Source organism: Schistocerca cancellata, chromosome 5 (assembly GCF_023864275.1).
Source record: "Schistocerca cancellata isolate TAMUIC-IGC-003103 chromosome 5, iqSchCanc2.1, whole genome shotgun sequence".
In the NCBI taxonomy this organism is placed as follows: domain Eukaryota; kingdom Metazoa; phylum Arthropoda; class Insecta; order Orthoptera; family Acrididae; genus Schistocerca; species Schistocerca cancellata.
Window position 1 is genome coordinate 298,674,202 of NC_064630.1, and position 14,290 is coordinate 298,688,491.

General features: G+C 38.7%; 1 protein-coding gene across 1 annotated transcript in view; it reads right to left on the reverse strand.

Annotated features, from left to right (window-relative positions):
* The window catches only part of LOC126188103 (integrin alpha-4-like), a 506,794-nt gene extending 492,886 nt beyond the window's left edge, over window positions 1-13,908 (reverse strand). Inside the window, exon 1 of the mRNA XM_049929569.1 lies at window positions 13,671-13,908. Within this exon, the coding sequence (XP_049785526.1) occupies window positions 13,671-13,846 (176 nt within the window). The 5' untranslated portion in view covers window positions 13,847-13,908. The remainder of the gene's footprint in view (window positions 1-13,670) is intronic.
* Window positions 13,909-14,290: the final 382 nt, after the last annotated feature.

Sequence of the window (14,290 nt, forward strand, 5' to 3'; positions counted from 1 at the left end):
CTGCTTCTCAGTATATTTATTCCTTAGTGAAATTTGTTACAAGTAACATATCTCTGTTTCCAACCAATAGCTCAATACATAGTATCAATACTAGGAATAACATCAATCTACATAAAGACCTAAAATCACTTACCTTGGTCCAAAAAGTGGTCTAATATTCAGGAACACACATTTTTAATAAATTGCCAACAACCATTAAAAACTTGGTTTCAATTAAAGCACAATTTAAACAGATTTTGAAAGACCTTTTGATAGGCAACTCCTTCTACTCTCTAGATGAGTGTCTTAACAGACACTATTAGGCCAGCTTAAGTAAAACTGTCTGTTAGATTCCAGTTTTGACAGCACTTGGTCAGAGCAGTCAGGATCAGTTATTCTGTGTATGATAAATTTATTAATAGTGTGTAACAATGTTTCATTCAGACGGAGTATCAATTCTGTAAATATTAACTATTTCTGTTTACTGTATTGTATTCACCTACTTTGACAATCTCCTGAGAAATGATCAGGGTAGTAGGTATTACACTCCTGGAAATGGAAAAAAGAACACATTGACACCGGTGTGTCAGACCCACCATACTTGCTCCGGACACTGCGAGAGGGCTGTACAAGCAATGATCACACACACGGCACAGCGGACACACCAGGAACCACGGTGTTGGCCGTCGAATGGCGCTAGCTGCGCAGCATTTGTGCACCACCGCCATCAGTGTCAGCCAGTTTCCCATGGCATACGGAGCTCCATCGCAGTCTTTAACACTGGTAGCATGCCGCGACAGCGTGGACGTGAACCGTATGTGCAGTTGACGGACTTTGAGCGAGGGCGTATAGTGGGGATGCAGGAGGCCGGGTGGACGTACCGCCGAATTGCTCAACACGTGGGGCGTGAGGTCTCCACAGTACATCGATGTTGTCGCCAGTGGTCGGCGGAAGGTGCACATGCCCGTCGACCTGGGACCGGACCGCAGCGACGCACGGATGCACGCCAAGACCGTAGGATCCTACACAGTGCCGTAGGGGAGCGCACCGCCACTTCCCAGCAAATTAGGGACACTGTTGCTCCTGGGGTATCGGCGAGGACCATTCGCAACCGTCTCCATGAAGCTGGGCTACGGTCCCACACACCGTTAGGCCGTCTTCCGCTCACGCCCCAACATCGTGCAGCCCGCCTCCAGTGGTGTCGTGACAGGTGTGAATTGAGGAACGAATGGAGACGTGTTGTCTTCAGCGATGAGAGTCGCTTCTGCCTTGGTGCCAATGATGGTTGTATGCGTGTTTGGCACCGTGCACGTGAGCACCACAATCAGGACTGCATACGACCAAGGCAAACAGGGCCAACACCCGGCATCATGGTGTGGGGAGCGATCTCCTACACTGGCCGTACACCACTGGTGATCATCGAGGGGACACTGAATAGTGCACGGTACATCCAAACCGTCATCGAACCCATCGTTCTACCATTCCTAGACCAGCAAGGGAACTTGCTGTTCCAACAGGACAATGCACGTCCGCATGTATCCCGTGCCACCCAACGTGCTCTAGAAGGTGTAAGTCAACTACCCTGGCCAGCAAGATCTCCGGATCTGTCCCCCATTGAGCATGTTTGGGACTGGATGAAGCGTCGTCTCACGCGGTCTGCACGTCCAGCACGAACGCTGGTCCAACTTAGGCGCCAGGTGGAAATGGCATGGCAAGCCGTTCCACAGGACTACATCCAGCATCTCTACGATCGTCTCCATGGGAGAATAGCAGCCTGCATTGCTGCGAGAGGTGGATATACACTGTACTAGTGCCGACATTGTGCATGTTCTGTGCCTGTGTCTATGTGCCTGTGGTTCTGTCAGTGTGATCATGTGATGTATCTGACCCCAGGAATGTGTCAATAAAGTTTCCCCTTCCTGGGACAATGAATTCACGGTGTTCTTATTTCAATTTCCAGGAGTGTATATTCAAATGTTTTATGTTTTTTATGTTATTCTTTCTGAAATGTTCCACACCAATGAGAATCATCTCATTTCTTGGGGCTATGGAAAGAAAATTGAGTCTAATTTAATCTCCTGTACTTTCTATAGAGGAGACAGGATTCACCAGGAGAGGGCAGTGCATGAGGTACCTTTGGTATAGATACCAGCAGTACATGACTCTTGGAAGCTCTTCCAAGTACATCAGTTCACAGCAGCTGCCCATCATTTGACAGTACCAGGGCAATTTCCATCTGCTTATGAATAGCAACCAACTCATCCTGTATTCAATGGAGCTCTTTCAACATATTGATTTGCAACAGCTGCTGATCATATGACAGCAGTCAGGGTGGATTCCAGCTGCTTATGAATGTCAACCAGCTCATTCCATGTTCAACAAATCAATGCATTGAAATAGTTTGCATATTTTCATTCAATAAAGTAACACAAAATAATTTTCTGGGGTAACTCATCTTTGTGCAGAAACAAGCTGTAAGAATAATGTGTGGTGCTCATTCATGATCATCTTGCATGCATCTGTTCAAGGAACTGGGCATTCTGAATCCTGGTTCATAGCATATTTATTTCCTTGTGATGTTTGTTGTAAATAATCCACTACAGCTCAAAAGGAATATTGATGTACATAATCACAGTACCAGAAGGGGAAAATGATACTCATTACTCCATGTTAAGGTTGTCTTTGGCACAAAAAAGGGGTGCACAGTTGAGCAACAACAATTTTAGATCACTTAAGACAGAATCACTTATGACAGAATTGATGAAAGAAGAAAATATAAAAATGCAGTTAATGAAGCAAGCAAAAAGGAATACAAACATCTAAAAGATGAGATTGACAGGAAGTGCAAAACGGCTAAGCAGGGATGGCTAGAGGACAAATGTAAGGACGTAGAAGCTTGTATCACCAGGGGTAAGATAGATACTGCCTACAGGAAAATTAAAGAGACCTTTGAAGAAAAGAGATCCACTTGTATGAATATCAAGTGCTCAGATGGAAACACAGTTCTAAGTGAAGAAGTGAAAACAGAGAGATGGAAGCAGTATATTGGGGGTCTAATCATGGGTAATGTACTTGAGGACAATATTATGGAAATGGAAGAGAATGTAGATGAAGACCAAATGGGAGATATGATACTGTGTGAAGAGTTTGACAGGGCACTGAAAAATCAAAGTTAAAACAAGGCCCGGGAGTAGACAACATTCCATTATAACTACTGATAGCCTTGGGAGAGCCAGCCTGACAAAACTCTACCCTCTGGTGAGGAAGATACATAAGACAGGCAAAATTCCCTCAAACTTCAAGAAGAATATAATAATTCCAACCCCAAAGAAAGCAGGCGTTGACAGATGTGAAAATTACCAAACTATCAGTTTAATAAGTCACAGCTGCTAAATACTAACATGAATTCTTTACAGACGAATGGAAAAACTGGTAGAAGCTGACCTTGTGGAAGATCATTTTGGATTCTGTTGAAATGTTGGAACACGTGAGGCAATACTGACCCTACAACTTATGTTAGGAGATAGATTAAGGAAAGGCAAACCTATGTTTCTAGCATTTGTAGACTTAGAGTAAGCTTTTGACAATGTTGACTGGAATACTCTCTTTCAAATTCTAAAGGTGGCAGGGGTAAAATACAGGGAGCAAAAAGCTGTTTACATTTTGTACAGAAATGGCAGTTATAAGAGTTGCGGGGCATGAAAGGGAAGCAGTGGTTGGGAAGGGAGTGAGACAGGGTTGCAGCCTATCCCCGATGTTATTCAATCTGTATATCGAGCAAGCGATAAAGGAAACAAAAGAAAAATTCGGAGTAGGTATTAAAATCCATGGAGAAGAAATAAAAACTTTGAGGTTGACCGATGGCATTGTAATTCTGTCAGCGACAGCAAAGGACTTGGAAGAGCACTTGAATGGAATGGACAGTGTCTTGAAAGGAGGAACGGAGATGAACATCAACAAAAGCAAAATGAGGATAATGGAATGTAGTTGATTTAAGTCAGGTGATGCTGAGGGAATTACATTAGGAAATGAGACACTTAAAGTAGTAAAGGAGTTTTGCTATTTGGGAAGAAAAATAACTGATAATGGTCGAAGTAGAGGATACAAAATGTAGACTGGCAATGGCAAGGAAAGCGTTTCTGAAGAAGAGAAATTTATTAACATGAAGTACAGATGTAAGTTTCAGGAAGTAGTTTCTGAAAGTATTTGTATGGAGTGTAGCCATGTATGGAAGTGAAATGTTAATGATATATAGTTTGGACAAGAAGAGAATAGAAGCTTTTGAAATGTGGTGCTACATAAAAATGCTGAAGATTAGATGGGTAGATCACATAACTAATGAGGAGGTATTGAATAGTATTGGGGAGAAGAGGAGTTTGTGGCGCAACTTGACAAGAAGAAGGGATCAGTAGGTAGGACATGTTCTGAGGCATCAAGGGATCACCAATGTAGTATTGGAGGGCAGTGTGGAGGGTAAAAATCATAGAGGGAGACCAAGAGATGAATACACTAAACAGATTCAGAAGGATGTAGGTTGCAGTAGGTACTGGGACATGAAGAAGCTTGTACAGGATAGAGTAGCATGGAGAGCTGCATCAAACCAGTCTCTGGACTGAAGAGCACAGCAACACCATGACAGAACGCTAAGTAAAATTTGAAAACTGACTGAGAAAGTTTCTCTTGATAGGTCCATCTATTCTGTAGAAGAATTTCTATTACTGTAATGTGTAAAAGGCAGACTCATTCCACATCGTTATGCTTTATCATGCAAAACAATCCATGGAGTGCATAACTAACTAGCCAATGAACTAACTAAACAATCAAAGGTCTGATTACCCACCAATTACTTAAACTTTGCCATATGTCTCTGTTCACGGATGCTTTATATTTGCCCTTAATTTGGCATTGTGAACCAGTATTACATTTCAGTGGTGAGATGCTACTCTGCATGAGTAATGGTCACGTGTAATGCCTTTTGTGGTAAATATTGTACAGAGAAATAAAATTAAAACAAAACATTATATTTTATAGATTTATTACCAAACACAAAGAGTTAACTACTTAAAACTATTTGGTTTCCTTATTGGTCAGTCTCTGCTGTGTTGCTCACTGAAAGTAATGCACAATACTATCATATTCAATCTGTTCATTACATCACATCAGAAACAAATTGAGTAACACACCACTAAGTCATGCCTGTCATGCCTTCTTCTGTTAGGGGGTGATTCAACAAGCACAAAAATGGTCTTATATGACAAATAAAGGATATTAGAAATATTTCTGGAATTGACCAACAGGAATTACTAGCATTCCAAGACCCCTCACTTTTAGGAAGACTGCTGTGTTTGGTGTCAGGAGAAAGCAAATGCAAATGGATAAGAAATTGTTAATGTTTAGCAATTTGTATGTAACGCATAAAAGCATTCCTGTTTGGAAAAAGCAGTAATGGGTAGGAATGATCTTGCTCCCTCAGTGTGTACATCTCTGGTCCCCAGTGAACATGATAATGAGGCTCTTCTTGGCAGTCACTGAGGAAACACTGGATGATGAGTTGTGGACTGTGGCACACCAATCATGTCTCTCATCTGAGCTCACAGGTAATATTTGGATAATTTCAGGGATTGAGAGATAATGTTGAGAATGGCAGCCTTTCACACAGAATTTTAACTAATCTGAAGATCTACAGCATTATCAAACAATTGATGTAATGACCCCAAGTCAAATAGTAGAGGGCACGAAGCAGAGACAAGACAGAGGTCTTCAACAAGCTAGGATGTTAGTTCCTAGACATATGTCATGGGGTTGAGAACTGTACTATCCCCTGAATGTCTCAGGCATGACACTACATATCAGTCTGATTGCTACCCAGGTAACTTAATATGTGTGGGGTGCACACTAGGGTTTATTGGATTAGATGACTCTCTATCCAATCCAAGAGACCTCAGAGTACTAGAAAACAACACCCCTCCTCCCCCCCCCTCCCAATTCCTCCGAAAAAATTTATGGGGGAACAAATGAATGTAGGACTCAAACTCTGATGGATTTGTACAAATGTAATAATAATAATAATAACATGTCTTTTAACTGGGCAACACTTTGACAAACTGTGTGTCCCTAACCTACCTCAGTTATCCAACCAGGGAAAGGGCACCTACAGTTTAACTTTTAATCTGAACCGTGTGTCATTTCTTATGATTCCTCACATAAGAGGTAAAGACTAGGTTAACAAAAAGACGAAAAATCCATAGTCAGAGTGATGATGCAGTTTCCATGAACGAGCTTTACCACAAGACCACCAGGCCTAACATGTATACACATAGTTAGTCAGAACCTTTCGATGAGTGAGTTTGTGAGTATTAAAATATGGGATAAATGGCTGCATCTTATGATTATGTTGACTTAGAAACTTATGTTTTTACACTAGCAACAGAAGATACACCTAAGTATTTCACATAAATTTCAACTTGATACAGCTATCCATTCTTAAGAAAAACAGGTCTTAACACACAGCTGTATCTTTTGATGACACTGACTTAGAAGCTCAAATTTTTGACATTGCCAAGCGACCATCAATCTTAGTATTTGACAAAAATTTCTATTTGGAACCTCTTCCCATGCCTGAGAAAAAGAGATCTTAAAAGAGGGACAGACAGACAGATGGACAGCAAATAGCACAAAAAATATTTTGCTTAAGTGATTTATTAACTAATTAACTGTTTTTTTTTTTAAATTTTTTCCTTTACTTTTACTGTGAAACATTGCTTCTTACCAAATGCATGATTTTAGGTTAACAGGAAGCACCCTATATGTTTTGATGAGTGAGTCTGTGAGTACTAAAATTTGCGACATAAAGGCCCATGTCTTTTGATAGCATTGACACAGAAGTTTGAAGTTTTTACACCACCAACAGATGATAGACCTTAGTATGACACATAAATTTCAACATGGGACCTATAGCCATTTCTGAGAAAAAGAGCTTTTAACAGATAGACAGATGGACATCAAAGTGATCCTACAAGAGCTATATTTTTACTAATTGTGGTACAGAATCCAAATAAGGTGAGACTATCACAGTCATAGTGAGACTGTCAAAATCCTTGTGATCAAGGTTTAAAAGATTTGCAAAAAATTGATAGTTACTGAAGCTGGCTAAAACTCAAAATCGACAGGAGTGAGGTTTTAAGAGTAAATCTAAAGCTATGTCAATAGTTAGGCTAATGGAAATTGGAGGTTTTTGTATTCATTACAGTAAACAAGAATGTCTATTCCAATAAAGTAGAAACTGAAGCTGCATGTGAGATCATTTGGGAAAGTCTCAGTGTCAAGGGTGGTAATATACATATAAAAGTATCAGCAGATTCATCTGCAAAATACAAGGTCAGTCAGAAAGGACTTCACAACTTTGGAATGATATAGAACTTTACTGCAATAAATTACATAACTGGTAGATGTGTCACTCTGTGGCAAACAACGTCAAGTCTGCTTCACATGTTGCATCACTAGGAGGGTACAGTTAAAGTGGCTATTTTCAGTGGTGTGGAGCATGCTCATTATGTGTAATGGTTTCATGAAATGAACTCTGCAACAACTGTTCAGTATAAATTTTGCACTGAATATGCTAAAGAACTTCTGAACATGACTACAATTTACTCTTGTCACAAGAACTTTGCTGAGATGTTCACTGCAACATGATAAATCACCAGGTTACCTTCATGCTGATGATTATGTCCAACAGCTTAGGGAAAGCATTGCCCACAGTCCACAAAAATTGACACAATGCCCATCTTGTGAGACTGGCATTGAACAAAAAAACTGTTTTTTGAGTATTGCATAGACATTTACACATGAAATCCTACAGATTAACAATAGCACAGCACGTTAGTGGTGTAGATATGGTTGCTATTGGGTAATTCTCTGTCAAAATGTTGCATCAGATAGAGGACAATGAGCACAATAATCTTCAGTGATGAGACAACATTTTGTGGCAGTGTTATTGTGAACAATCACAATTGCAGAATAATGGTCAATGATTATCCATGTGTAACTGTGGAATATGTTTATGACAACCCCATAGTTAGTGTGTTTAGTGCCCTTAGCAAATTGAAAGTGTGTGATCCTTTCTTCTGTATGGAGAAAACTCACACTGGTATTGTGTATCTGGATATGCCCAAAAACTTTTTAATTCCACAGATCAATGAAGACGACTGAGATGGAATGGTTTACTATCAGAAAGATGGTGCACCACCTCATTTCCTCATGAAAGTTTGAGGTTTCCGCAATAATCAGACCCCACGTCAGTTGATTGGCTGTGAATGGTTAATCGCATGGCCAATCAGGCTCCAGCTCTCAGCTGATTTACAACTGCAGAGCGGTAAGTTAAGCATTTTCTATTCTGTGTTCTTCTCATAGTGCATTTATTAAATTTTGTGCATGTTTCTTCTGTTTAAGAGGTTTAACATTGCATTTTTGCAAGAGTAATTTCATTCAGTCTGCAGCACAGTAGCTGCTCACTGAAGAACAAGCTACACATCTCATCAATGCATCAGCATCCATTGTGATACATCAGGAGAGTAGCGAGTTGCATATCTACGGTTTTGTCTGCTTTTACAGTTTACTTCTTCAGTTAGTCTTGCTAGGATGGTTAGTATATGTGCATACTGTGGACAGATGCAGGAGGAGCTGGCTGCAGTTCCTAAAGAGCTGAATGCACTTTTGGCTATGGTCAGTCACTTCACTGCAAGTGAAGCGTAGCAATCAACAAGGATGCTGACTGCTGCATTTCACCTTGCAATTTGGTAGCCCTGTGAGATCTAATCATCAATGAGTGGCATCAGCTGGACATTGTATATCTGAAGCAACTTGTGGGCACACTTCCTCACCAAACAGAGACCATTATCATGGCAAAAAGTAGTGTTACATGGTATTGGCCTAATATCTTCTGGAACTTACTACTTTTATTCCATTGTACTTACATGAAAGGGAAAATGTATTAAACCACCCACATCTACTCTCAAATGTTACAAGTTAGTGTGGACAAAAGTCTATGAGGCATCGCTTAGCATCACAGGGCCCCATACCACAACATCCACTTGTACTCCATAAACACTCTACAGAAGAAGAGAGAAAGAAACAGGAAATGTGAAAAGACAAATAAAGACAACCTTCTGAAATCTACTGTTTTCACTTGCAAACAGTGAAAACAACTCAACAGATACTGATGTACATATGAATCAATCAAAATGCTCCTCTGCCATTTCATCTAAAAGCCAGTGCAGTTCAACCAGGTGAAAAGATTAGTAGAAAGGAAATGCTCACCAGCAAATGTCTTACATCCTTGAGTGGAATTCAGATCTGAAGTAGAGGTGCTAAGAGTCCTAGGACAGGGAAGGCCACCAGACAGATACTGAGAAGAATTTAATTTAAAAGATGCTTCTTTTTCTGTGCTAAGTTTACACACCCTGCAAGAAGGATGATCATGCTAATGAGAGACCAAAAGAGGTGTGGCCATGTTAGTCAGTAGGACATACCACTCCATCCCTCATTATCCTTTTAAAAGCAAATTCAAATTCTGTGGTTATTTATGTGTCCCATAAAATCATCATTTGCTTTGTATATCTACTGCTATATGGCCTAACTGAGAGAGTGAATCTCCAAGAGCTGATTAAGGATCTTTCTTATTTGAACCTTCCTGGAAGATAAAAACTTTGTACCAGTCCAGGATCTGAACCTAGAACCTTACCTTCAATGGACAATATTCCTACTGACTAAACTACCCTTGTATGACTCACAATCTACATTTACAGTTGTACTTTCACCAGGGCTGCTCTTCTACTTTCCAATAAACTTCACTTGCTGGGATATTGTTCCTGGAAAGAAGGTTATTGCAGAGAAAAGATTTAGCCAAAATATTGAGGACTGATTCTGGAATGAATCTATCACTTTGCAGCAGAATGTGTGTGGTTTCAGAGCTTTCTGGCAGATTAAAACTGTGCGCTGGGCTGGGATGGAGTTTAAGCTTGACCCAGAATCTCAACAATCACAGCAAAACACTGTACACTCTGCAGCAGAATGTAGAAATTCCCTGTCTCATTACTCCTCCTAGTTTTAAAGACTGTCTACTCTATGGTAATTCACAAACACCTGCCTCAGGTTCCAAGAACTTGAAAATCTTGTTTAGTCAGAGGGCATAAAGCATTCTGAAGAAAGGCCAAACATTGCACTTCAGTTCAGCAACAGATTCATTTCCACTAGTTCACGAGACTTGGAAGTCTTTACTGATCTCCACACAATCTAACACTTCCCAATTTGGTTACATCTCCCAAAAAGAGAAGCCTTTGAAAGGAAACTGTGAAAATGTGTGTTCAGCATAGCAAAGTGCCCATTGGGCTATATTTGAATAACAAAACAGCATCCAGGACCGGGTGAACCACATCACAAGTGTGAAGTACCACTTAGTTGAAGCATCTGGACCACAGACCTGAGAACAGCAGAAGAGACATCCTGTACAGTGGAAGAATAACAAATGTCACTCTGGTCTCAAGGATGGACAGGTTGCAGTGTGAAGGTTCAAGTGCAGACCATTAGGAAAGAACCTAGCAGCTTTTCTGCAAGGACAGACTCTCAGAAAATAATTAAAGAAATTTGGAATAGGTTATGGAGACTGTCTTTCAGTTAGAACAATAATTTCACTGTGACTGCAAGTGTATTGTAGTCAATCAGAAAGAAAGAGTAGAAGTGCAGTAGCTGTCATACAGTGAAACAGTAATCTTACCACATATTCATACCTTACATGGCAAGCAATTGAAAAATACATCCACAATACAAGTTAAAATGCATGAAAAGACTGTGTGATGTACTAAAATATGGCAAAATAAATTAACATAAAAACAAACATTCTGCAATGACAAGCTTCATAATTATTTAGATCAATTCAACCATGAGGACCTAAAATTTCAGCTTCAAGAATCAGACCCTTAGACAAGAAGAACTGGAGCAAGCTCCACAAGAAAAGAAAAGTAAACTACAAAACTTTGTAATCTTACTTTGCTCATTATGGACAATAGCTGCAACTAGAAAGGAGGGGTAGATTACAAGTGTGGGTATAATCTGTGAATAATTGACTAATAATGAAGTTTTGTCCATTGCAAAGAGTGCTTTATTTTGTTATTATTTTTTTTAAATTTATGTACTTTTATAAATTTTCAATCATATGGAGCAAAACACCAAGGGCTGCCTTACAAAGGAAACCAAATTAACAGTGACAATGTACTACCAATAATGACAGACCAGAACGAATGAAAGTGAAGAGGACTTCATGGATACAACCAGGGATGTCGAAAAGAAAGATAAGTGCAAATTTAATTTGTTTGTGGATGCATGTGAGCTGTGAGCATTGAGACGATTTGGAATAGGTTATGGAGACTGTCTTTCAGGTAGAACAATAATTTCACTGTGACTGCAAGTGTATTGTAGTCAATCAGAAAGAAAGAGTAGAAGTGCAGTAGCTGTCATACAGTGAAACAGTAATCTTACCACATATTCATACCTTACATGGCAAGCAATTGGAAAATACATCCACAATACACTATACACCAGGTTGAAGCTCTTTGGCAAAACATAGTGTCATGATACATGAAGAAGTCCGTAACTGCCTCCTGTACATCCTTGTCTCACAGGGATCATCAACCACCAAGGGCTTCTTTAATGTACTGAAGGCATGTTAATTGCATGGGGAGAGATCATGACTTTTGGAAGGGTGCTTGTGTCTCCAACTTGAAGTGGTGTAACTTCTGTGTTACAAGTTTTGTGAAATGGGGCAAGCATTATTATGAAGCAGCAGCACCCCTTGTTGCACCATTCCACAATGGTGGTTTCCAACAGATATGCTGTCCCATACACAATTTTCATTCTCTGATGGGTGCCTACTGGTGTTTGTCCTTTGGCAGTCAAGAAAACAATAACAGCATGTTGGTCCTGTTTGGATGCAGTTAGTTGCTACAGTTCATGTCTCCACACTTACTGAACATGTGTTGGAAAGATACAAATGCCATTCTAATTCCTTGCCTTCATGTTGGCACTTATATACCCACATTGGAGTTGCACTATGTTGCCTATACACTGCAGCAATGCTCTCAAATGGAAACTTTTTAATTGCTGCTTACACACACACACACACACACACACACACACACACACACACACACACATATTCCTCACTGAGATGTGAAATATAAATGTGCTGAGGCTTCATTACTGGAGTGTTCCCACCAGGAAAGTTTCTAAGAACTAAGAAAAATAATACTTCATACACACAAAAATGAAGATACTTATACTGGCTCTCTGAGTAATGTAAAAATGTCACAATAACAATCTGACATACATGAGAAGCAAAGCATACTCTTTTTGATAGCATTAAGCAGCTGAACTAACCAAATGATTTTAACTACTTACCAATATCAACTTTTTCAAAGGCTGTAAATTCTGCTTAACACTAATTTCCTCTATACTGGTAAGGTTAAGACTAGATTAAGGCCTTAACTTTACAAGTATATAGATAGCTGACAGTGTTGTGTGTAAAGTAATATGAACACTTGCAAATACATGTTGGATTGAAACAACATTTGGGAAGTGTATGGTCACGAACTGCTATTTTTTCAAGGTGCTACATTTCTGACAATATACATAGTAATAATGTAACTGGAAGTTAGTGTTGCCTAATGAAAAACCCTTCATTGACAGCTTCTTCTAGTTAATATTTCACATTCCCCAAGGGTTTTATTAATGACAGGATGTATAAAGCAAAATGTAAGAATGAGTGAGTAAGATTTTCTGGTTACAAGAAGAATATTCTGACAGGATAGCTATGATTTTATTTTTGAGTAAGACATTGGCAAGACATATGCAACTATATGTAGTCAATTTAGTGCAGTCAAAAATTCATTTAACTGTCGTTATTCAGTTAACATGATTTCTGGGAGTCTGTCAAACATCTGTTTCTATTATAATGTATAAACTGTGCATCTTTATAAATGCAATATGGTTGTTCGTGTTTACACATTACATCATACGATTATAGTAGTAGTATAATTTTGTGAGCATTTATGTATTTATATTTTATTTTGTTTATTATTAGAATATGGACAATATAAATAGTTTTAGCTAAAAAGAAAAGCAAAGTGGAGTTTAGTGTAGAGAAAGTGAAATACTGATGTAACTTTTGATATTCAATGTTCATATTAAGAACTTTAATATAATATTCGTAAAGCTTTGAGAAAAATATAAAATATTTTAATGAATACGATGTATTTTTTGTAGCAAAATCTGTAAAATGACAGAATACTGGTTATTAGGAACTCTCAATGAATTTTTCTAGTTTAGGTATGTCTTATTACAGAATCATGAGAATATCTGTTGTTAGAATCTTTTATAATTAATTTTATACTATGACATAATAAGAAAGGAAATTTTTGGAATTGTTGCTGTCAACACAACAATACTTCATCAGCAAAAATGCTTAAAACAATGTGTGGCTTGTTATTAAAGTAATAAAATCTGAATAGGTTAAAATTTGGGAAACAAGAAAGGAAATCTTACCTGTTACATCTTTGTCTGATGTGTTGTGTTGCTCCTAAAATAACTTATGGTTTCAGTAATATAGAAAATAAAACAAACAAACAAAATGCTGTACTTACCAGTGCTCTTTTCCTGTGTGTATAACAACACTGTATCCAAAGTATGTTGCTCTTGATCGATTAGACATAACATCCTCATATACAATGGAATGTTTTGTATCAATATGCAAGCTGAGAACAGACATGACACTTATGAAAAAGTTAGTTGTTAAGACACAAAACTTTGGCTGCAGCATTTCAGTGGTTTTTTGACTGGTAATGGATTTTTAGCACTTATAATAACATCTCCCACTTGAACCAGGATCTGTCAAGAAAGGAAGGATATAGAGATACCACATCCTTTCTGTGGCCAGAACAGGAAATACATGTAATGATGTGTTATCAGACCACATTCTATTGCATTCCACATTGCTAGTTTATTGCAAAACATTAAAGGAGCAAAGTCCCATTTGAAACATAGTAAATCTCTGAGTGAATGTTACTGTATATTCTAATTACCACAGATTAAAACTAAGACCTTTTGGCTTAAAATCTCTAACAGAAAAATGTATATGATGAGCAAGAATGAGTATGACATGAATGTCTTAGTTGTGTGAACAAAGTAATTTATTTAAAGGATGGAATGAGGATCAGATTTCAATAAACATATGACAGTGTGATTATTAGAGACAGTGTGCAGA